Raw genomic sequence first — 24,792 nt, 5'->3', positions numbered from 1 at the left:
TTAATTGACTCGCCTAGGGACGGACACCGGAACGCCTGCTGGTTTAGGGGAGGTGGGATAGGGAGGAAAGAGTACATAGGAATAGGTGCAAGAAGCGCTCAGTGGGGCATAGCTGAAGAATCCGCGACGTGCGACTCCAACTTGGAGTCGCACGTCGCGGTGAATGGAACGTGGCATTCCGCCGGCACCTTGGAGGAGTTGAAGCGCTCCAGTGGACTTTCGGGCCTCACGTTATCCTGCGTTGAGGGTGCGGGCGTCGTGATGTCCGACAAATGGTAGGACCAGTTCTCACTTCGTTTTCTTAGCGGAATAGGTGTGACGCTGTGGGCACCAGCCCATCTGGCCGCTGCTCCGCCAGACGTCTAGATTCCGAGAGCGCAGAACGGTGAGCGGTGCTCCTTACGTTGATGTCGTCGAGCTGCGCGCAGGTTCCCTGGTGATGTTTTGAACGAACTCTTTGTCGACCCAGCTCTGGGGGTGCTTGAGCTCGCTCACCTTCCAGCGGGATGCGGTTTGGCGACGGTGGTCGAACGCTCCAAGGAGTCGCTAACCTCAAACGCGGGCTCGCTCGGCTATGAGGCAGGCCCGTGTCGGCGCCGAGGAAACCATCGGCCGACAGTCGGGGCCGTCTCGCCGGTCTCCTGCTCATCCCTCAGCGGCACATTACTCAGGCTGCACCGTCAAGATTGCAGCGGGGTCAGCCAGGCCATCTACGACGAACTGTTTCGCAGCAGGAGACGCTCAGGCAAGGCTGTAGCCTGTCAACAGGTGTAGCTTGTTGTAAATGTAATTGGCCACGCCTTCCTCGGGGCCTTCGCGTCGGGCGGGCATCTGCATGTAACGAGCGTCATAGCGTCAGAGGGTCATGGAGTTTTCTTTTCCCTGTGCTCCCCACACATCTTCAAAATGTCATTGTTCTGGCGCTCCAACAGCCGATGACAGAAGCCTTCGCTTCACTGAGACAACTACGCGAAACAAAATGAATCGCTCCGCACTGTCGAATATCCCTCGTGTTCTAGGCGTGGCCCGTTTCTGATATCGCTCTGCAAGCGCGAATAACAACGCGCTTCGCTACATGCAAGACTCATAGTCCCGCACCACGGTATCAATGGATTGACCTTCGCACGCGTTGCACCTCCTGCACGTCACGTCGCTCGATCGAGTGCGTCCACCCAGCGCGCGTTCAACGCCTGCAGGGGTGTAGCGCTTTGCCCCCAACGAGGTGCGATAATCGACCCGAGCATTCATCGACTATAGCGGCCATGAAGGAAAGAATTCTATAACGGGTTATATTCAGTATTCCCGAATTTTCTGCTGCCGACAGTGACAAAAATATTACGTTGAAAGCAACGTAATCGACGGTTTCTTGCTAATTAATTGACGTAATCGGCTGCACGCTCTTAAATGTATGAACTACCGGCAATAAGAACTGCAATTCATTACATACTCAAGAATCGTGTGCAAACCTTGGCCACAGTTCACAACATAAATCATGAGCAGGTTTCTCGTACAAAATTTGGAGTGAATAAGGTGCACAAAGGGTGGCTTTACACACGTAAGTACAAGTCGCAATGCAAATTGCCGGCCGTATAACGAAAGAAACGCGGTCTGCAGTCGACGCAAAGTAAATGTGTGGCTTTTCTGAGGTGTCACTGGTCACTCTCAGTTTCCAGGCTCGTTGGTAGAAATTTCGCTTGAAAAACGTCGACCGTTGTTGATTATTATAACTGGATCGACGAAGTGTCCTTGGAATGGTAGTGTATTGAAATGGGCCGTATCTGAAACGATTACGGCTTGGCGAACGGAAGTTAATACTGGACTGTTTGTAGCGCACTCTTTGTAACAAGCGCTGGGGCTTATAACGACTATAGTCACAGCAGAATAATAAAAAAAAGCACGTGACAAGCATTTCTCATGTTATTTTTTTTGTGCCATAGTTCGTCTGTGTATGCGTTGATTTGTTTGTTACAATGGTTTAGGAGAGCACGCCCTTAGTGTGGGGATGAAACAGTATATAAAACTCCCTGTCGATTAAGAGTCACCATTTTAACGCGACGCAAGCGGTTGCGAAGAAGCGGTCACAAAACAGCTGTGCGCTCCGCTACTTTCTTTGTATATATGTTTACCTCACCTTAGAAGGTCTTACCTCCCGCTGTGTTTCCGCCTTTGCAACCGACAGCGAATCAGATACAGCATGGACACTGCTCTATGACAAACATTTTTAACTGTTCTTCCTATCTCCTTTCTTTGTTCCCTGCGGACGCCAAAATGTTCTCCCTAAACTACTGCAATCAATCAGACGTTTTCGGTATTTTTCACCGACATACGGCTCCCTTTCCAAGACGGCCGACACAGAATCCTTCGCCCGGGCCCTAATTTTTGCGCCAGCCATGCACTTCTGCAACTCCACAAGCAAAGCTATGGACACAACTGAATGTCTCTGATAACGTAGAGATGGCGGCAGCCACGGAAAGGCATTTACCCGTTCCGTTTTCTAAGCGCATTACCCAAAAATCGTGCCATTTGGTAGGTAACATTAACGACGTTTAAAGCGCTCTTCCTCGGCACCGCACAAAGCGAGGGCCGCACAAAGGAGCCGAAACCACGCGGCTTTCCATCATTCTTGTTTCTGCGGGAGTATCTTGGAGGGGAATAGAGGGACGCCTCTCCCGTTGCTTTACACTGATTACACACATGCGTTAGGGGAAACGAGCTTGCAGGCGCCTAAATGTTAGATGAATTCTGGGCCAGCAAAAAAAAATGTCCTTTATAGCTGCAGCCTCGCGTGTGGCACGCGGCATCTGCAAAAGGAGGCGAATAGAGGATTCCGGAAACATAAGTAGCAAGGAGCAGCTGATACGAAAGTACAGAATAAAAGCAGGTGGGAACAAAGAGAACCTCTTCCTTTTCAAAGAAAACGAAGCAGCGCGACTCTTTACCCCAAATGGGCATCACCCGCCGTACCGCCTAAAATGCGACGCCACCACCGAGGGACAACGCCTTCCAGGAGTCTCGATTCCTCGTTTCTTCACGGTCAAGCGATTTTATTGTGTAAGGTACTCGCTCTGCACAGTCCCCTCTTTGACTTGGCAATTCGCGTGGCCAGAACTAAGCTAATGCTTCTTGATGTGGTCTAGCAGGCCTTCTTCTGCCTAGCTGGTGGAGCGCCCAGGGCCCCGTTGGCCCGGATCTTCTCACATCGGCCCGTCCTTGGCCGGCCTCCAGAGGATGGCGGGTGACCGCTACGCCCTCGACCCTGAGATGCACGCGCTAAGATGCGCAGCCGGGCGTGCCAAGGTCACGCTCTGAAACCCCTGAAGAACAACGCTGGTCAACGAGGTTGGATGGGGAGGACCGGGAGGAGAGGCAACGGCGGGAAGACGCAAGCCCGGCTGCAACAAAGTGGCGCCGTTTAAAACTTCCCTTTCACATTACAAGTACTCCCGCTGACTTTCACAGAGCACTGCGGTAAGCTGCTCTAATTAGACTCGACTTTTCAAGGTTATGTGACATGTACAGAAATTAAACAAAAATTGCAGTGATTACTTCACTTCGTCTTCATTCCCGTTGCCTTTGCGCGGAAGTAGCTACCTCAGGGAGGCGACCGCGGCAGGAAATACCTAACAAAAAGTCAAGATAGGAGGAGGCTACCGGGCGTGATCTAAAATGCCACCAAACGAATTATGCTACTGCTCAATGACTACTTCTGTCCCCGAGAACTCTTAAAGGGTTGCGGCTTCCCCGAGATTCCATTACGTAAGCTGTATGACCCGAAGTTTTACAACGGACTATTGTTTATATAGGACGTTGTTGTGTACGCTGAAATTTGACCCAATTAAGAGGAAAAGCGCATTCTCTGAAGTAAAAACACATAGCTTTATACCTCAACACGACCTTTAAACTTGGTCGAATTAAGAATGGGATCGAATTAGCAAGAGTAGTAGACTGTATCCCATACAATAATAATATCCTATTTCGCCTCATTGTTATCTTTCGTCAAAGCGCTTTTCATCCGTTCTCCTACAAGGGCTTCAACTACCAGGACATTATTTCTCCATCTAGAAGGGCGTCCTCCAGGAATAAACCATTTTTGAAGACGGAGTGCTCAGTGGCACCTCTCGCCTGGTTCCGGTGCGTGCCGTTAGCGCGTGGTCACCGCCAAAGCAGTTCTTCCAGTGCAACGTGGTCTAGATGCCGAACCGGTTTTGAGGCAAGAGGAATCGAAAAAGAAGGGTGCGGGCATCGAAACCTAGAAGGGAGCGCGATGTGGCTTAGCCGGGAGAGACGGAGAGGAGGGGAAGGGCATGGGCTGATGCCTCGTTCTTGAGGATAAAGAATAATCATAGTTGAGAATCAAATGACGTTTGTGTCTGATCGACGACAAGTATGGTTGTGGATGGTTAGAGTTAAGGCACATTCCCACTTGCGATTCGGCACGTCGCGCGACGTCGCGCAGCGATGAGGTGGCCGTCGTTTTTCGTCGCTTTGCGACGGCGGAGCCGATCGGTCTCGCCGACGGCATCGCAGAACCGGATAGCCAATCATGGCCGCGGAGTGGGCTGACGTAGCAGGAAAGGAAACGTTTGTTTATATCCGGCATTTCAAACGGCGTTGAGTCGCCGCCCGGCCCGGCGGGCCGGCAAGCAACTTCCTGTTCGCTTCGGTTCTTATGCCAGTGGCTTCAGCGTACGCATTTACGAATCAGCGAACAGCGTGGGACGCATGGGTGCGGAGAAACGTCTTTGAATTGTAAAGGAAAGGGATCTTCGTGTTAGATAGATGGATAGCAGGACGGTAGGCTGACCTGCGGCCTATTCGTACCTCTATCGGCGAGTACAGTAAACACCGTGGAGTTGCAGAGACGTCAGAATTCCTGAGTCTGTGAAAATTTCTGTGAATGCTTTCAACACTGTTTTAGGTTAGTAGCGCGTGTTCTACAGTGGTTTATACCTGTTCTTGTCCCGCTAGTGTAACATATTTTTATTGCAGTGCAAATGGTGAAAGCACCAAGGAAGTCGTACAGGACGGGTAATAGCTCCGCTAAACGTAGTCGCATCATCGCTCGTCGTAAGCGTGAGCACCGCCTCATCGCGCGCCGTCGCGCGACATGCCCGAGTCGCAAGTGGGAATGTGCCTTTAGGTGAAGTGTTGCAAACATACCGTTAGCCAGCCGGATCCCCTTCCCCCCCCCCCCCCCCCCCGCCTTCCGTTTTCGCGTAATTTTCAGGGATCAGGGAGAGAGTTCTCCAGCAAGGTTCCGCTGCGCTACAAAACATGTTGCCAGGCCCCCCACGTGCAAGACTGGCCACATCTTTCCTGCCTGGCCATGTTCTGAGGCGCTCAACACATCGTCCAGACGAGCCCCTGCGTATACGACCGGCTCCAGGAGAATCACAGTGAAGTGGAGGACGCCGCACTCGACAGTCAGCACCCGATACAGGCACGCCGAGGAGGAAATGTCACTTCTGCATTGGCGTTCCAAAGACAACCTCTACCATCGGAACGCTGACAGAATGCAGGCAGCTCTCACCACTCGCTCTAAGCACGCAGGAGTTGCTTCGTGCGCGTTTGCGGATTGTGGCAAGACAGCGGGGCCATCCTCTAACGACAAGCTGGGCCAAAAAAGTGCGCGAATTTCTGCCGAAGGTGTATCAAGAGCCTTCTCTTCCTGAGCACCCGCCCTGGATGTTCCTGCCCATACCAGTCACGACTACTGTGCCCGGTAGCACGAGGAAGGAGTATATTCCGGCTCCCGCACTAAAGTTCCTCGCCCTGGACTACATGTCGCGGATATACAGAGACCACACTCATGTGTACACTGATGGGTCGGTGTCGTCAACATCATCCACTATCGGGGTGTGGATACCGTCATCCCGTACTACCATCAGTGTCATGCTCAGCCACAGAACGTCAACTACGGCTACCGAACTTGCAGCTCTGAGGGTGGCTTTCGCTCATATCGTCAAGCAACCCGCTCGAGAGTGGGCCATCTTCACAGACTCAAGGGCTGCCCTTCAATGTCTAGCATCTTTTCCAAAAGACCAGCGTGTGTGTGACATACACGCTTTACATCTCCAAGCTCTCCAAGCGCACCATCACATTGCACTTCAGTAGATTCCAGCCCATTGTGGGATAACTGGCACTGTGAAAGCGGACATTGCTGCATTCGTTGCGCATAATCATCGTGCATCGGCAATAGCTATACCATTCTCCAGGAAAGATGCATCTATACTTGCATCCAGCGTGGCATGGAACATGCAGCGTGCAGCCTGGGATGACGTATCACGTCATTACGCGCCGTTATATTTCATAGATCCCAACTGCAAATTTAAAATGCCACCAGGACTCTCCAAGCGGGTACAAACAATTCTACATCGCATGCGGTTGAATGTCGCATACACGCGCAACTTCCTCTTCAAGATAAAACAGGCTACGTCGCCACTCTGCCCACACTGTGATGTGCGAGAAACCCTGCAGCACCTGCTCTGTGAATGTGCTCGATTCAGTGCTCAAAGAGTATCCCTCGCAGTGACTTTGGGACTGCCGCTTTCCGTGGACATGCAGCTAAAGGACGTTTTAGGACCATGGGCTTGTACCAAACGTGCTTTACGGGCTACCAAAGCTCTGATAGAGTACCTGCAACACACAGGTCTAGACCAGTCGCTGTGAATAACTCGCCGTATCTGTACGCATCAACTTCTTGAACATCATCGCCATCATCTTCATCACGTCATCAACTGGCGTAGCAAGTTAGGCATTTTAGCCCAGCTAACATCGCCAGACTTCATTAGAGATCGCTCTCTCTCTCTCTCACTTCTGCGCTCCCGGTTTCGCCGCCACGACGACGGCAATAAATCTGCGTGGGCGCCTTGGGTTCGATATTGTAAACGCCATATATAGACTTGCACTTCTTAGTATTTGCATATTTTCCTGTTCATTCGTTATGTTTTCGCTCTAAGCATATCATTTTGCTCATCATCCCAACTGTTTCTCTTCATCGCCTAGACTTTCTACTACAAGAGGGTAAACTCTATGGCTCGGGCAGCAGTCCACTCTTAACAACACTCTGAAGATCTCCGCGAAAGTGCGTACTTTCGTCAGCCAGATATAGCTTCCAAGAAGAAGAATCGGGAGACACACTTGGAGGTCCTGGTGCAGACGGTATTTCTCGCTCAATTGCAAAACCTAGAATTGAAATATAGGTACAGCCACACCTCGTGCATGCCCGGCTTGCCAAACCACGTTTTGAGCTGAATATAAAGGACAATAAGCCATTTTTTTCTATTCTTTTTTTACTTACGTGTATCACCGAATGACGGTTTTTGGTTCTTTTACGAAATACAATGAGACATATCAGCCGCACAAAAATTAAAAAAAGAAAAACGTAATTCAAGCACGCTGATTTTACTGACAGCAGTAGCTGCAACTTCACTACACTACTGAAATCACTGTAATAATTAGCCACCCCCCCCCCTCTCCCTTCCCTTCTGGCCACAGGACTGGTTACGGGACTGATCGTAAACTGCGAACATTTCACGTGCACAACACAATTTCCTAGCAACGCTCAGAATTTTTTTCTTCCTACACTACAAATGATTTCAGAAATATGCTGCTGGAATGTAAACCTGTCGCCTTGTAGTGTACCGATTGACGCATGCGTGGCTTAACTTCATCAGTCTAAAAAGCGCGACGTCGCTGTCAAAAAAGACAGAGAATATAAACTATGGTATCCGAGCTCTGTAGTATACGAGTGCTCATGCAAACGAACAAGTCAGTTCACGCAAGGCCACGAGGCCATGGTGGATTTTCACTTGCAGCTGCCAGGACGTCCTAATCAGCCCTTACAACGCCTGCAGCATTTTTTTGTGTCTGTAGCACATTACAGTCAACCTGCGTGAACTGTTAAACGTTTTAGCTTTGTAGCGACAGGATACCGCACAGCAGATGAATGAATGAATGAATGAATGAATGAATGAATGAATGAATGAATGAATGAATGAATGAATGAATTTATTGTCAAGGAAAAGGAAAGGAAAGACCACCAGCAGGCGTAAATTGCCACACCTAGGGGTGGACGGAACGCCTGCTGGTGTGGGAGTTGGGGCAGAGGATGACAGATTCATAGAGAGGAGAGACAGATGATAGAGGTGACATATTTACAGAAGACAGGGGAGAGAGGGGCGTACTTCGCAGTTTTCCTCCTTCCCGGGGCTCTATTGGTCGACTCCACAGCGACCAACCAGAGAGCATCAGTGGCGCCTTGTTTACCCGCATGCATTCTCACGCAGTCATGCACCTCTGGCGTGCCCTGTCGCGTTGCCGCTGCGTTGCGTTGCCGCGGTTTCATATGCCGCCCATGTGACATGGAGCGCAGTCTGTAGTGTCTGCATCCGCCGCGCAATGCAACCTGCGTCTCTCCGTCCTGTTGTGTGCTTTTTCATGCGGAGGCCTTGCCGCTTATTGCCAGAGGGAAGCAGCTAGCAGTTCCTCGTCGTGAGCGTGCACGGATACCAGAGGCATCTCTCCCGAAGTCCGACGCCGCCGCATCGCAGGCTCAGCCCATTTTATGTTTGGGCATTTTTACGTGGACTCAGCGAGAAATCCTGTCTGCCCGTTTGTAACGCTTGATATATCGTCACGCTTCCGCTGCACACGGAAATGCCATCAGTAAAAGGTCCTTCATAGTTTAACCTCACATACTGCCCCCTGAAAAATGCTTTCCTAGTATTGTATTTGTGTAGAGTAGTGAAAACTACTTTGGAGGTGCTGAGTTCACAGTGGAGCCTGACGGATCTACTTGATGAAAGGCCTTTGGGCCGTCGTACTTTGACATCATACTTCTTTCATTGACCTAAAAATACCTTCCCGGCAATGCTTGTTTGTATGATTGTGAAGCCGACTTTAAAAAAAGCTTGCTGTACAGCGTTTTATCGGTATACAAGGGCTTTTATGAAGTTATTCAACAACTCCCTCAGGTAATGATATTTTCACACAAGACACCTTACATTAACCATAAAACTATCTTCAGAGCAGAATAATTGTGCACAATATTGAAGCCGACTTTAAGGGGATCTGTATATAGCCCCGTTTACATTGACCCGGCGAGGGCGCGTTGATTCTAAATAAAGTTTTTTTGGACTCAACGCACCCATGTATAAGCGGACGGGATGGGTTCGAGAGACGTCGTGGCGAGTCCTGTCGACCCTGAGGCAGGGGGTAGGTTGACTCGTTCGTCGGGCTGAGTCGGTGTGCCGCGAGGAGCTGAATATCGTATTTGCGCGATTCTAACACGCCCTCAATCATAACGCGCAGAAAAATTTGAAAACAAAAAAAAATTTACACTGACTCTACCGCGAGGTAAAAAAGACATGACACCACGTACCTGGAAGGAAAAGATTTTATTTGATGTATGCAACCGTCGAAGCCAAAAGTAAATTGTGCCTCATTGGATTGCTTATCAATCTGCTGCTGGAAGTGAAGTTATAGCGAGGAAAATTCAAGCTGTTTGCAATTTCAGGTGTCTTGATCCTGATAATACTAGGAGTGACGGCCTAATTGCAGCAGCACGAAAATGTGTAACAGCTGACCAAGGTATGCGGCATGCCATTGAGGAATTCGTGCGCCGAAATTCACTCACGTGGTCTTGACGTGTTGTTTCTACTGGACTGAATTGGATTTAGGGGGGACTTCGTGTCCGTTCGGTATGGCAATGCTGCTGGATGCTTTAAAGCCTATCTCTGTTTTGAACCCGATTGTAACGCGCACACAAATATTAAGGCTACCTTTCAGCAAAAAAAAAAAAAAAGTGTGTGTTATAATCATGAAAATACGATAGCTTCTTTCCCGGGAACCCCTCCGCTGCCCTCATCTCGATTCTTTGGCCGGGGTCATATAAACGCGGGAGGAGTCGATGCAGCTGAACCCGCCAGTCGACTCAACCCTCCGTCGTCGAGTCCATGTATCCGGGCTTATATAGCATTTCATAGAGAATTATGAGGTATTCTAAATCATTTTTTTTAAAACAAGCTACAGTTTTCCTACTTTGGTTCCTCAAAAAAACTGCTTCCTAGCAATGCATGCGTATGCAGTAGCAAAGGCGATTTAAAAGGTGCTTGGTGCATTGCAGAGCAACTTAGTATTTAATCGACAATTCCTACTTCGGATATTATGCATTTTTTTCGTTCTATTGGTTATCAACAAGAAGAGCCGAAAAGTTGTCCCGCCTACGCGCCTGGTACACGGGCAGCAGCGCACATGCCACGGTGGCTCAAAGGCAATAATAATAATAAAAAAGCGGTAGCGCAGTGGCCGTGGCATTGTGCAGCTGAGCCCAATAACACGGATTCCATTCCGGCCGGCGGCCTCTTTTAAAAGCTGAGCTGTTGTTACTGGCGGCAAGTTCGGGGTTCGTGCACGCCGAAAACTCCCTGAGAGGAACGTTATCGCGTAGGTGTCGCCCAGCTGTTGAAATACTCACTCTACAAGGGAAATACACGTGATCAAGGGCGTCCGCAGAACTTTTTGCAAGAGAGGGGGGGGGGGGGGGGCATCCATTAGCGAAGGGGGGGGGGGGGGGGTATGGTTAGATAGCACCAAAAAGGCGCTATTTGTGGTACAAAAATTACAAACAGCGACTTAGAACCAGACTTGGAGAATATAACTTGGATTTTATTACCGAACAAAGAAATAAAGCTAATAAAAGAAATAAAATGAGAAAATGCGAAAAGTTACTATCACTTTGTAAAGAAGAGTGGTCAGTCTCGCTGCGTGACGGTTCTCGACTCACGCCAACTGATCACCAGCACACAGCACAATACGTCCACATACATACAACTGCACTCCGTCAGTCTTCCTTGAATAGCAGCTGCAGACGCCTCGGGTTTTTCTGGACAAATTGCGAGATGACATGTGTGATGAAGTCTGTTGAAAATGACTCTCACAGTAAAGATACTACTGGCCTCCTTGACTTTCAATGCAGTACATGCACAAGCGTTTTGAGAGGCTGGTTTATAGGTCTTGTTTCTGGGCTTGGGTGGTGCCGACATTTCGCAATTTCGAAGGAAAGGGTGTACAAGATGATGGGACGGCACGGGAGGATGTTACACTCTCCGTACTAAGTGTAGCGGTGAAGATCTTTTTTCTAGATATAGCTGCAAATTTGTCCGAAAACTGAAGTTCTTGCGGTAAGACTGCATAAATCTAGATTTTAGAAAAAAAAAAAAGTCAAACGTCAAAAATGTCAAACGCTATCTTCAATAGCCAGCACAGGCAGTCTGTTTCACTCGCGTCACATGACCGGCAATGTTAGTCAGTGTCTAAAGTGCAACGTTGACCGCAGTCCCGAAGGACGTTCCATACGGATACGCAGGATCTGAGTGTGCTAATCATTGAGTAGCGTGGATTGTTGCGCTAGTTGGTTCACGTACGTAATTTAAAAAACTTTGCGCTAAAGGACGGGACAAAGGAGAGAACGTCGTTGTCGTTCTCTCCTCTCTTCCGTCATTCAGGGCAAAGTTATTTTAATTATGGGCCAACCAAGCTGTGCAGCTTTTTTGTAGTGCATGAAAATATCCGAATCTCCAGGTGGGGGGGGGGGGGGGGGGGGGGGAGGGGCAGTTGCCTCCCCTTGCCCCCCCTTTTGGACACCCATGCACGTGATAGCGTAGGAGAGCCCTTCGAGCGGCGGCTCGCGTCATCGTCCGCATGCGCTCAGTATCGTACGAGACCTGGCGCGCAACGTCTTAGCAGTTCTCGTCGTGGCCCAGACGCGGATTGTTCGCATGGCCGAGGAAGAGGTCGCGAGCCGAAAGGCAGGGCGTGCTACTGAAACTATGTGTGCGTCAATGCTCACCTAGAACAGCTTCGCGATTCAAGTCTTGCGCATGAGTGCACGCTTCTCTAGACTTTTTTTTTTTTCTGATGAAGGCAAACAAGGAAAATTCCTGTGTGTAGAGATTTTGACGCCCGTTAAAGTTGTCTCAATGGTCGAAATTAATCCGGCACCTCACATCCCGCGCCGCTTTAGGTAATTTCTAGCAGAATAGATCATTTCATTCCAACTAAAATGAACGACGGGAGTGCAAAGCCAGGTAAAGGGGGGGAGGGGGGCTAGCCATTCTCTTTTCCGGGCAGCCGAGAGGAGGCAGGCAGGGCCGCGCCCCCAGCCAGTGCCCTCCCGCATTCCGGCCCAGGCGTCCGCGCTGACGTGGCTCCCGCAGCACACCGCGCGCACTGCTATCTGTTTGTCACATCGCCGTCCTCCGTAGAATCCCTGGCTTGCGCTTTCCTTATCGAAGCTCGGTATCGGCCGCGCTGTCCATCACCAGGCGGGGGTGTGTCAGGCGATCGTTCGAGGGCTCGCACGTGCTTCCGCCCGACACCGGAGTTTGTCGGGGGCCTTGCTTCCAAAACAGTTTTATCTTTTTTTTTTTTTTTTTTTCTGGATACAAGCGGGCCCACTTAAGCTCTACCGTTTAAACACGACGCATAGACCAAACAATAACATGCTAATCTCGGATGACAAATCAACAAACTCGAAAAGTCGGTTTTCTCAGAGGTCGTACTTGTATCAACGCGACTGCAATTAAGGACGAAGCCGCACTCTTGAATTCCCGTTGATTCCGTCATTTTTTTCCGAAGAAGAAGAGAAAGTGCTCCCCGCTGCTTTAAGTATTAATTAGGGAGCATTAACGAACGTGTGCTCCTATCATCACCCCCGAAACAGCCTTTATCTTTCACTCGCCCTCCCTCTCTTTGTCTAGGCTGTTCAGTGATTACAAAATTTTCATGAATGGATTGCTTAATAAGTTCCAAGGGGAAGCCGATGATTGTTTCAATTAGTGGAGGAATTACATTACCTAAAATCGCTTACGGACATAACTCGTGACGAGTACATTTTTATTCAGGCCTCTGTCTGTAGTGCTGTTACGTTTACGACAGTCCCGTGTAGTGTCCAAAATATGTAAAAAAAATATTGATAATAAATAAATAAACAAATAAATAAAGCTACAAAAATTTACAAGCTTCTCTTTTTTAATGACGGTTCCTTTCTAGATGCAAAGCATTGTGAAAGTGTAAGAATAAAACACCTTCTGCATAGACTCCAAATGTCTTTATGGAGTCTATGCAGAATTCTCCAATTCTTTATGGAGTGTATGCAGAGCCAAGGTTCGCGCCCACACTTCTGCACTGGAAGCACTCAGGGCAGCCAGGGCACTTTACCCGCCCCCTCACGAAAACCTAAACGCAATGGAAGCCACCTTCTGGAGACCGATTCAAACGAATACTTATCCAAACCTCCACAGGTATAGCCTCATTTACCCAGAAAAATACCGACCAGAATGTCCAACCTGCAGCAGCACTCCCACACTATACCACATCACCTGGGAGTGCAACAGCAATTGGCGTGAAGACAACACCAGAGAAAAAACTTGAGCTATGGGAGGCAGCCCTGGCCAGCTCGAGCCTGGAAGACCAGCTCCATCTGGTCAACCTGGCCCTGGAGAAGGTCAGACTCAGTGGATTCCTGGACTAGGGACCCCACCCATCAGCGACACCAAAAGTCTTGTTTTTCAATAAAATTTTGTTCCTCCTCCTTCTCTGCAGCAATACAGTCAGGCTCCATTACGAACACAATGTGTTAAATAAAAGCTCATTTTTCGCACGAATTTATGTGTACGTAAATTCACCTTATGTCTAAAGGTGGGGGCAGGGTTCTTTCAGGACGCAATAGGTACACGAAAAGCTTGCAACATTTTGGGAACAGTCAACTGGCCGGAAACCCTTTCATACTTGCGAGAAGTCTGCCGGAACCAAGAGCCTTGATTTGCACGCACTTGAACATAATCGGTTATGAAAAGGTTCGTTGAAAATTAGGAAAGAACGCTAACTCAAGCGCATTCCGAGGAAGGCGTAAGGAAAGTGGTTAGCCGTCTCCTTGTGTGGAAATGGATGTATTATAAATGCTAGGTAAGAAATAAAACAGGAAAAAAATATACGCCTCTCATTGGGTCAGAACAGACAATACCCGGATAGGGCGACCGGTGAGCCCCCGTGCGGAGGTCCCCGCTCCGTTCGGGAAGTCACACGTGCCACGTGCGCTGCTCTAAACACGACGCGTGTGGTTTGTCGAATCGAGGCTCACGACATCTCTGAGCGAGATCTTGTGCGCGATTTCCTCGGCTGCTCCAGTGATACAGTTATCCTTATCGACAGGCTAGCTGCTACAGAACGGGCCGGAAGGATGCAGCCGTCACCCTTACGTCAGGTTGTAGGTTGCTGTGAAAGGGACCCTGCGACACTTTTTTCGGCTTTTTTCGAAGTGTTAAATGCTTGCAGAATGTAGTCAACCAACACCCGCCGCTGTGGCTCACTGGCTAAGGCGGTGTGCTGCTGAGCACGAGGACGGGGGCTCGATTCCCGGCCGCGGCGGCCTCTTTTCTGATGGAGACGGAAAGCAAACGCACGTGTGAACGAGATTTCGGCGCACGTTAAAGATCCCCAAGTGGTCAAAATAAATCCGAGACCTCCACTACGGCGCGCCTCATCGTCTACGTCCCGTCGGCGCGTTAAACCCTACAACCAATCAATCAATCAATCTAGTCAACCAACCCATCTAGAAGCTATAGATTAAGGGGTTTCAGAGTACCTCAGCCCAAAATTACTGCCTTATATCCATCAGATAACGTATAAACTTGCTCGAGAGGTTTCATTCGCTGTCCCGGTCATGGCGTTCTTCCACCCCCTGGAATTATGTAATTCATTCATTACATCATTACAGCGGTGTAGCGGATATTGGCCGGCTTTCCTTCAGTTACAGCAATGAACGCATTCGATAGCCACTTTGAAAGCCACGAAGCAAAGAAGACACGGAAGGCGTATCTGCTGCGATGAGCAAATCACGCAGTGCCGCTCTGTGCTGGCGATAACTAAAGCTTTCGAAGTGCTTTCAGACGCGAAGGAAAGAGTGAAAGCGCTTATCGGAAGTTTTGCAGAGTCACCTTAAAAAATACTATTAAAGAGCAACAGCTATTAGGACCAAAGCCAGCACGCTGTCCTGTGGTGTATGTTGTGTGCCCTCATCGTTTTCGTACTTCAAACCTATTCAGTAGACAGAACGCTATGCAGTGTCCGAGACCTTGAACCCCCCCCCCTCCTTTCCTCCTTCCAACTCCGTGTGATTACGAGATACTTCTGTTTTGCCGTCAAGCAATTAAATGGACGTTGGCGACAGTGCTGACTGCATCTCTCTCTTTCTCTCTACTAATTTCGACCGCTTCGACGTGCGGAGTGTTCTGTTGGGTGCAGGAGCGCATGTCCTGGCCCATACGTTACTTCGGTTGCAGTACACGTCCTATGAACAGGTCATGCGTGATGCAAAGTCACAAAAAATGTGGTGTCTGATCACCCCCGAGGAAATCCGAGCGGATGACGACGGCTCAGCACAGGCAACCTTTAAAGCACAAAGCCGAATTTACCTTCGAGCAACCAAGTTTGCGAAGGCTGAAGTGCTCTGACGGTTCACAAAGAAAATTAATGGCGATGTAAAATAGTCTCGAATCATCGAGCCCCGGGATGCTCCTTGAATGATCGTAAAGCCCCTACATACTGCTCTGGTCCGCCGCCTCGGTCCTGCCCGTGATACAGGGGCTGCGACCACACCCCACTGCAATTGCGCAATCCCTTCCATTCTTCAAACGAGCCCTGTTGAGGGCGGTTGAAGCTGGGCGACTGAGGTCAAGGGGATTTGAAGTGAGGAACCCTCTACCGCTTTTATCAATAAACCTCTTTGTTCTCTGTCGCTCGGTTTCCGAATCTGTAAAAACCCTGAATACGATGAGAGGTGAGAACTGACGTTTGTGACGAGAAACGCCACGCCATTTCACTCCGCGAGGCCAGGATTTACGATAGCGGCGCCCCTGACTCCGCTACATGACACAGTAGAGCGTCCCAAGGGGTATAAGGTCGTCTAATTCTACTCCCCTGCCCTTACTCGTACGCCGATGTGCCACACCAGGTTGCGATAATACCACTCCTGGCAAGAGGGGCGCGATTGCAACGTACGAGTGCACGGACTAATTCTTTTCCCCAGCCAGCCATATGCGGTATTTTATAAAATTCCAGCCTTCCACTCATTCAAAGCCAGAATCTCAACCTTCTCAGAGAGAAAAGTCACCACTGCAGCCGGTGGCGTACGCAAAATTTCATTTTGGGGGGGAGGGGAGAGGGGTCGCGGACCCCTTTTTAAAGGAAGTGAGGGGAAAAGGGGGGAAAGTGCTAATCACTGGACTACCAACGACACCAGCGTGCTCGCTTTTCGAAGGGACTGCTGATGACGGATAAGTGAGGGATCACGAGTGGTGACAATGCGGTTTCCCTCGTATGACAGAGAAGTCGAAATAGAACCCGCAGCGCTCCGTGCCGAACAGCGCCGTAACTCCTGGTCGGCTGCTCGCAACCTGTATCACGCGTAGTCATTTTTAACCGGGCGGCCATCCGGACCGAGCCGGATCGCGGCGGCGGGTGACAGAGAAGGCGCGAAGACCGCGCCCCCTCCGAGCCCGGCGCGTCCGAGCACGTAGGCCCGCCGCCCCGGAGGAGCACACCCTTCTTTCCCGACGGTGCGGCGGCAAGGAGGCGCGAAAGGAATGCGCGCTGCCGCCGCCGAATCACGTGATTCCTCCACCACGCTGCCGTGGGCGTGTGTGTATAAACAAGCGGCGGGTTGACTGGCACCGCATGAGAGCAGCGCATGTCGGCGACGCACCCCCCCTCCCCTCGGGAGCCCAGTCTGAGAGCGTCGGTGGTGGTCACCGTCGGGTCACGCGGTGGGACGCTGGCGCCTGATACGGGCGAGCCACACCGGCCCGGAGGCCCCTTGTGCGCGCACGGAACGGACGGCTGGCGGTTCGGCCACGCTCCGCTCAGGAACCGTGTGAAACGCGAGCCGCAGTGGGCACCGGGGTCGCCTTGTTTGCACCCTTCAAGCGCAAACGAGGTCCGCCGACCTAAATACCCACATTTTATGCATCCGCTGCCCTAACAGGCGCCTGTTGCCGGAGGAGAGCGATAAAACCGTCTCCACAGCGCCTCCTCTCCTCCTTAACCCCCGTCCCAACCCCCCAATCGAAACATCAAAGAAGCCGGCAGCGCTTATTACATTTTCATACGTCTGGGCTCGATGCATGCCTTGTATAGATCGCCCATTTAAGGTTAGTCTAGCTTACGCGGCCCTGCCACACCTTTCTTGTGACCTAGCCCTATGCTGCGGGGAAAACGAACTTTTCGGGGGAGCGAACGGGTTTGCACAGCACAGAGCTGTTGAGCTAAGACTGGGAACTATCGCCACACGCCCCGTAGCGAGAAACACCCCTCAGTCCGCGTACAACCACCCTCAAACGCATTCGCACTGCAGCATTTCGTGTCATTAAAAAAAAAAAAAAAAAAACGAAAACAGACCGTAACGGGGAATCTCGCCCTCCGCAAGTTAAACGAGATCGAGTACGTTCTGGGTGATTCCCCTTTCGTACCTATTTTATTGCAAGGCCCGGGACGTTTACGAGCTGTTTTGGGGGAGGGAAAGCAAGACTGGTCGTACTCCTTGAATGAAAAATCTTCCCAAAGATAAGCATAGGAAATTTGAGAAGCAAAGACCAACATCAAACGGCAGCTGATACTCATGTTCTGGCTAAAAATGTCTGTCAAATTTACAGCTTGTGGTCACACAGATTGTAGATGTAGCATCACTAAAAAAATATATGGGCACTTTCCACTCGGAAAAGGTGGACATCGACCAATCAGTGCGTATGAATAAGTATGTGCGAATTATCGTCATTATCGTACGCATGGCTTCCTTTAAATGCAAAGTTCGAGTTTTCTTACCTCCGAATAACACGCATCTGGCTTGGTTGATTCACCGTGGGAAGACATTTTCGCCCACAACTCCACTCTGCTCCTCTTCGCTGACCGTTCTACGATTCCTCAGCATTTTTCTTCGCCTGCCTAACGCAGAAACTTCGCTTCGCCTCTTTCTGACATATCTTCTCCCTGCTTGGTCGACAGTGAAAAAAATTACGTAAAATTTCGCTGATACTTCGCTGCAGGTGAGTCAACTTGTCAACTTCAAGTTCGAAGTTGTTCCACCAGAAACGTCCTCCGGGAATTCCAGATGGGCCGGGATACGCAAGCTTTTAGCCAGCTAAGTGCAACACACAGCAGCTGCGGCCGTAGTTGAGGCCCGCCTTAACTCATTTGCTCTGGAGATCTCTTCACTATTTATAACAAAACAAAGAAAGCGACGTTGCTATTGTACAGGGCAAGGGCAATATTACCAATACGAATCGTTCTGGCTGGTTTATAAAAACACTTTGGGCTACAGAACCAACATCCTCAGTATATAAATAGCACACACAGTGACTGCCACTCGTCTACGGTATAGAGAGACACGTCACATAGAACTTCTGATACCAATGGCTCCGAGCAAACCAGTTCGCATTGACGACAGACACCCTACTACAGCTTGGGTCCCCGTTGTCTACGCCAGGGTTTTTTATTTGAGTGTGACCAGACAAAACTTACTCCGAACCATGTTTTCCCAAGCTGAAGGCAATAACAGAAACTCGTTGTCACTGGGTTTGTTCACATACGAGTGATTCATATATCTATGATCGTAGAGTGAAGAAGGCGCCGCCAGCAAGTGACGCAGCTGAATGATTTCACCCAGTTTACAAATTAAAACGCGTGTTTCCGCTGATACCCCCCCCCCCTCTTCCCCCCATGGGCTCAAATTTGCAGCAACAACAACAAAAAAGAAATGTAGAACATGCTGATTGTTTCCTTTCTGGATCACGTTAACAAGACTTGTTCTGCGGGTTATCAGCTCCCCGCGCTTGTATCTTATTTTGCAAGATCTTTTCGATACGGCATTCATACAGGGAAAGCATTAAACTTGATGCTGTTCCCAATATCGACGAGTTCAAAACTGGGACAAAGCTGTCTTTAGTGTGCGTAAAGCACCCCGGAAGAAATGACGTCACATGGAGTTTATTTGATAAGACAGTGAAGCCAGCGCGGCAGAAAGCTTAGCTCGCTGCTCCAACAGATCAAGCTACAATGAGTATGCGAAGCACTGCAGCAGAAAAAATCAAGGTCGCACTTTTTTTTTTTTTCAGTATGTGTCAAGACACATATGACGCGGGCGCGTAGGGCCTAATATCATCTTTATCAAATTTCTCCTCCGCACCGTTGCCCCGCAGGTGTCATGAACGACAATCGGCAATCAATCGCCGATGAGTTCGTCGGGGGCTCATTCCAAGCAGGCATCGGCGTCGGGGGGTGGTCGCAATGTGCTAGCGCCGGGATATCCGCTCCCTTCGGCGGAAGCCTCCTGGTCCGTCGGGCCGGGTATAAAGAGGCGGCGGGTGCTGGCCGCCGCTGCCACACGAGCACGAGAACGCAGTCCGCGCACATGGCTGTCTGCTGCTGCTCCCACCGGACGCTGCCGCCGCCCTCGGACGGGCCGGCCCAGAGCCCCGGCGCCGCCGCCGCCGCCGGACCACCGCCATGGACGCTGCAGCAACCGCCCGCTCACAGGTATCACCTGCCCACGTGAACGTTTAGGTGTATACACGGACACGAACGGCAGACGCCGGCGCTGCGCTTCTCTGTGGGCGCGGAGTTCACGATAAATCCGGAAGTGTTCTATTGCGTCTGGACAACTAACAGCCAGAAAGGCACTTGGACCCTACGATTTTTTCCCCGCCTATCTATTGACAGCCTCCAACTCCAACTGTTTTAAAGCTGGATGCATCGTCACTGTGCTATTTATCAAACTTTGCGATCTGCGTATCCACCCATCCTGGCAGGTTTGGCACAATTGTGCGTTTGCAGAAGATGCGGAGTGGAGGCGCGAATATCGCATAAGCGTGAGAATGCAGGTGATATAGTGAAATGCACACACACACAACACACACACACACACACACACACACACACACACACACACACGCACACACACACACACACACACACACACACACACACACACACACACACACACACACACACACACGCCACACGCACCCACCCCCAACACGCGGGCCCATATACACGCACGCACAGCACGAACATGCACACACACGCACTCATACACATATATGCACAAACACGGGCGCACACGCACACACAGATGCGCGCGCACACGCTCATGCACCCACACAGCACGCGCACGCACACATTACAAAACACATAAAAATTCTAAGAAACACTTGTGTAATACAAGAAAACCGTTAAATCAAATCCTTTTACAATTGATGTATACAGTGCCCAACCCGCACGCGAACAATACATAATGGAAAGGCCAACTATTGAATTAAAACGACGGTTTCAAGGCGAAACTGAGATGGATGGCATACTGGGGCGCTTTTGTCAAGCGCAATGCCTAACAGACAATGGCAAGGCTGTTTTCTCCACACTCCTCCTTTAATTTTTTTTTGGATTGATTGTAGGGTTTAACGCGCCGACGCAACGCAGGCGATGAGGCGCGCCGTATAGTGGAGGGCTCCGAATTTTTACCACCTGGGGATCTTTAATGTGCGCCGAAATCTCGTACACACGGGCGTTTTTGCTTTTCTCGTCCACCAGAAAAGCACCGCCGCGGCCGGGAATCGAACCCGCGTCCTCGTGCTCAGCAGCGCATCGCCTTGGCCACTGAGATACCACGGCGAATCACTTTTGTTTCTTGTTTCCGCCGAAAGCGATTTAGTCAGATATATGCGCACGCGAGATGCTTAGCTTCTTTATAAAACTTGCTGGGCTGGTTGGTTCACCTTCAAACGAAATACGTTAGCGTGAGCAAACGGACCACACGAAAGGAAACGTCCCTTCCGCACTTCTATGTGTGGTCTGTTGTTTCAGCGCTGGCGCATTTTGTGCCTAACGTCTTTTTACTTTGGTATATATATGCAGAATGTCAAAACCTGCGTTCATCAACGACCCTCGGGAGAATATCTAGCTTTACGGCAACATTCTTATTGGCATGTGAAAATATGGGATGGTACCACAACATTTTTTTTCAACCCCTTTTGAAATCTTATCAATTTTTTAGGTGACGCTTTTTTGGCTGTCCTCAAATTAAGCTGGGTTGCCGAATGATTCGGATCACCCACGTTGTGAGCATGCACCAAGCGACACGTACACATCCCTATCGAAAGCAGTGCTGCCGAGGACAGAGTTGGCGCTTTTAGCGCAGCGACCAGTAATAGCCATGGAGAGTGTTACATGCCGACCTTGACAGTGCGAAAGAGCAGTAGAAATGAAAAGCCCGGTCATACCAGAACTAATCCCAGCCACAGTCACCACTACCCGTGCATGGGACGTCTAGACCGCGAAGGGGAGTCAACTCTAAATTTAGAAAGGTCTTCAATATGCGCGCTCTGCTTTTTCCAAGTAGAACTGCAGCGGGCGACGGGAACGCAGACACGGTGATACCCTGCCACTTTGCAGTCACTTTTTAAACGAAGCTGTATTTTTTTTACTTGCATTGCAAAGCGCGTCCAGTTCGCGACGCCTCCGGAGCCGCCCATCGAGACAGTGTGTGTGGGTGTAGTCGATTGTCTCGCGTTGGTGTTGCGAATTATTGCGGCTGAAGGGGCGTGCCACTTACGAAGTGCGTATAATTTTCTTTTTTTATTTATTTGTTTAATGGTACTGTCAACCATGGTTTGGGGGTCATAACAGTAATACTATAGTGAGTGGAAACAGAAAAACAAGAAAGGTCAATCACAAAGCAATGCACCCAGGAAAAAAGAATTGGCAGTAGTTCAACCACAACTAAAATAAGCATCAATTTCGCTTTCAATTTCGCTTTCGCTTTCGCTGTGGCATCCGGAAAAAATGACCACCGGAAAATGTCAGTGCTAGCCTTGATAGGTTTAATGGGAGCGTCATGATTCAATTTCGCGCTGCGTTTTCCGGGAAGACGTATGTACTCGTCTTTAGGTATTTCTAATAGCACCTGGATTATACGAAATAATGCTTTAAGTTTTTGTTTTCGTCTTCTAATTTCCAGTGATTCTAAATTGCACGAATTGCGCGTAGAAGTTGAAAGAGTTGAAATGGCCTGAAAGAGCCTGCGGGGCAATTACGAAGGGTCGGCGAACCCCTCCGCTAAACTCTTTCTTTCTCCCTCTCATTTATGCCTTCTGGCAAACCTTGTGGTAAACCTTGTAGCACGCAAAGTGGCTTTTCCGCATGGCACATGCCTTTGTTTGCCTTCTCCACACAACATGAATTTAAAGTCGGCTTTTTGCGCAGCATTGCAGTGATGAGAAGAAGCCCGACACTGAAGGCGAGCATCTAAAAGGCGGCGGCGCGCTATCACAAAGAAAAACTTGTCTCACAATGTGACATATATCGACTTGCTTAACCATGTTCAGATTACCTATCGAATTCAATATGCCTTGTACTGGAGATCTGAGTGCGATATCTGCAGAATTTACGTTTCTCATCGTGAGCTGCCCACGGTCGCAGTGTACTTAAATAGTGATGCTGGTGATGGTGTGACTGTTTAGACACAGGATATAACTAAAAAAACAGAATATTGCGAGCCAATCGAAGGAAAAAAACTGATACACCCCTCTTCCTCACCCCCATCCCAGGAAAAATGCCTCAGTGGAACGTCATGCGTTTTTTTTAGTGCGCAAGCACTAGAAGGGTCCAGCGCAACAAATCTGTGCGCGTACTCTCAAGCCCAGCACAACGTTACATACCCACAGAGTACACAGTACAACCCCGCAGCTGTTTGGAAAACAGCCAATCAACTCAACCATTTCAGGAAACCAACGAATTGAGGAGGAGTAGGCTTGCATGCGTGGTGCGAAAGAGGCGCGGAGCGCGTTAAAGGGCGCCCTGAGGCGTCGCTCTGCGATAGAGTGCAAAACAACATTACAGGGGATTCAAATGCAGGAATTTATGCTGAGCTTGATGCACACGGGTTTAAGAGAGTTAGAGAGGTAATTTTATTACACGCGAATCATGACCGTTAGATGGTGGCGGAGGAGTTAGAGATGGGGCATGAAGGTGCGGAAAAAAGGGAGATTCATTTGTGCCGGCTTAATTATAATTGCTTTATTTTCCATCATTTGATATGGGGGAGGCGAAGAAAAAAAAAGCCGTACAAACAGCTTGACTAACTCCCCCCCCCCCCCCCCCCCCCCCAAATGTGATGTACAATATGACACGTTGACATTTTAGGTAGCGTACACGACAAACATGAAACAGCACGAGTAAAAAAGAAACATTACAAATAAGAGGAAGCACGCTCAGCTTTTGACTCCTTTGATGACGCAAATGATCCGTATTAGGCGTGCTCGCGCACCTAGAGCTGATCTGAATCACGCAGCCGCGGAATATTTAAAGCGAAGCTTTCTAAGTTTCACTGATGGCGCTGACGTTCGGACCGAGTACGACATGCTGCAGAAAAGCCAACCTTACGAAATGGATTTTACAAAGGGTACATTATCCACACACCACATAACATAACAACGGGGTGTCCTTGCGCACCTTACAAACCCCTCGTAATGCGCAAAATATAGTTTGGCAGTATACACGGTTAGCGATGATGATGGTGAAATACATTCTCTAAGAAGGGCTGGATTTTGGACTTTGGTGGTGCCCGGTTCGGCGTTGGCTTTGTACAGGCGCAGTTAAAGTAGGCTTTGGCTTTAGACCATGGCAGTTTCAATTTTGAACTCTGGGAGAGGGGATTTCGGACTTAGACTTGCACTCACGTTGCATGGGAGAAGTTTTAAGCATTAAGCATCCGTTTTAAGCATCTTTCTCCACCGGGCGAGTGCCTGCCATCAGCACTTACGTTCAATAAAAGTTAATTCTCTCAGTCTCTCTCTCTCTCTCCTGAAAAGGGGGCTTTGGTTTTTTTCGTCTTTGTAACGCGAAGAAAAATGCCACGTGCGAGAACATTCGTCACGCTGCACTCTCTACTCATGAACTTCTGTGGGTTGGAGCCCGTATGCTTTATTCTTTTGATTTGAACAAACAGGAAACTTAAAAAAGCGTCACAAGTCAAGCCGGTATTACTTATTTTTGGTCAAGGCGGTTATTCTGCTTGTTACGGATTGAAACATTTTGATCTAATTTCCACGCAGAGCCTTCCCATGTCTGAGTAGGATCGACACGCTCGAGAAATTAGGAGATTAAAATGTCTGAGCAACTTCTCACGCTGCATGAATTATTCCGAAAGCCACGCCGACTGGACTTCGTTCAGTACCCGATTCCGCAGCAGATGGTTGCTTACGTTAGTACATAATGCGTTCGTTTTTATTTTGCGTCAAACCCCTGAGGCATTCAGCATTATTTACAAAGCATTTGTCAAGTTCTCGTGTTCTGGGGGAGATTTCGCTCCTGGAGGAGGAGGGGGGGAGCAGAGAAGGCAGAAGTTTGTAGATGAAGAGAGACGGCAGTGTTTTACGTTAGCTGGCGAGCTCTGGACAGTTCATTAGTGCTTGAGCAAATAAGGTAATGGAGATGAGAGAGTAGCGGATAAATAATATAGACCCCAAATAACTACACACATGTGTAAGTCCTTTTCTCTGAGCGTGTGTCCTACGGCTGTAATTCAACTCACGGAGACAGTCTTTTACTGTGGCAGAGCTTAATTATGGTGGAAATAAATTCAATCGTACAATATTTCAATCATTCGGAACAGTGCCTCTGAAATCGAAGTCCTAAGACCTCAAGAGGCTCGCATGGGTGTTTTGGGGGGTCCGCCAAGCCCTC

At 49.5% G+C, this 24,792-nt stretch overlaps 1 protein-coding gene across 1 annotated transcript in view; it reads left to right on the top strand.

The window, feature by feature from the left end:
* The first annotated feature begins 19,426 nt into the window (after window positions 1-19,426).
* LOC144174067 (uncharacterized) overlaps window positions 19,427-24,792 on the top strand; it is a 33,405-nt gene continuing 28,039 nt past the window's right edge. The window contains exon 1 of the mRNA XM_077702491.1: window positions 19,427-19,590. Coding sequence (XP_077558617.1) covers window positions 19,466-19,590 — 125 coding nt within the window. The 5' untranslated portion in view covers window positions 19,427-19,465. The remainder of the gene's footprint in view (window positions 19,591-24,792) is intronic.

Source organism: Haemaphysalis longicornis, unplaced genomic scaffold, assembly GCF_048455015.1.
Source record: "Haemaphysalis longicornis isolate Haplotype H1 unplaced genomic scaffold, Haemaphysalis longicornis Haplotype H1 scaffold_3, whole genome shotgun sequence".
Classification (NCBI taxonomy): domain Eukaryota; kingdom Metazoa; phylum Arthropoda; class Arachnida; order Ixodida; family Ixodidae; genus Haemaphysalis; species Haemaphysalis longicornis.
Note: the sequence above shows the minus strand (reverse complement) of the source record. Positions and strands in the feature narration are given on the sequence as shown.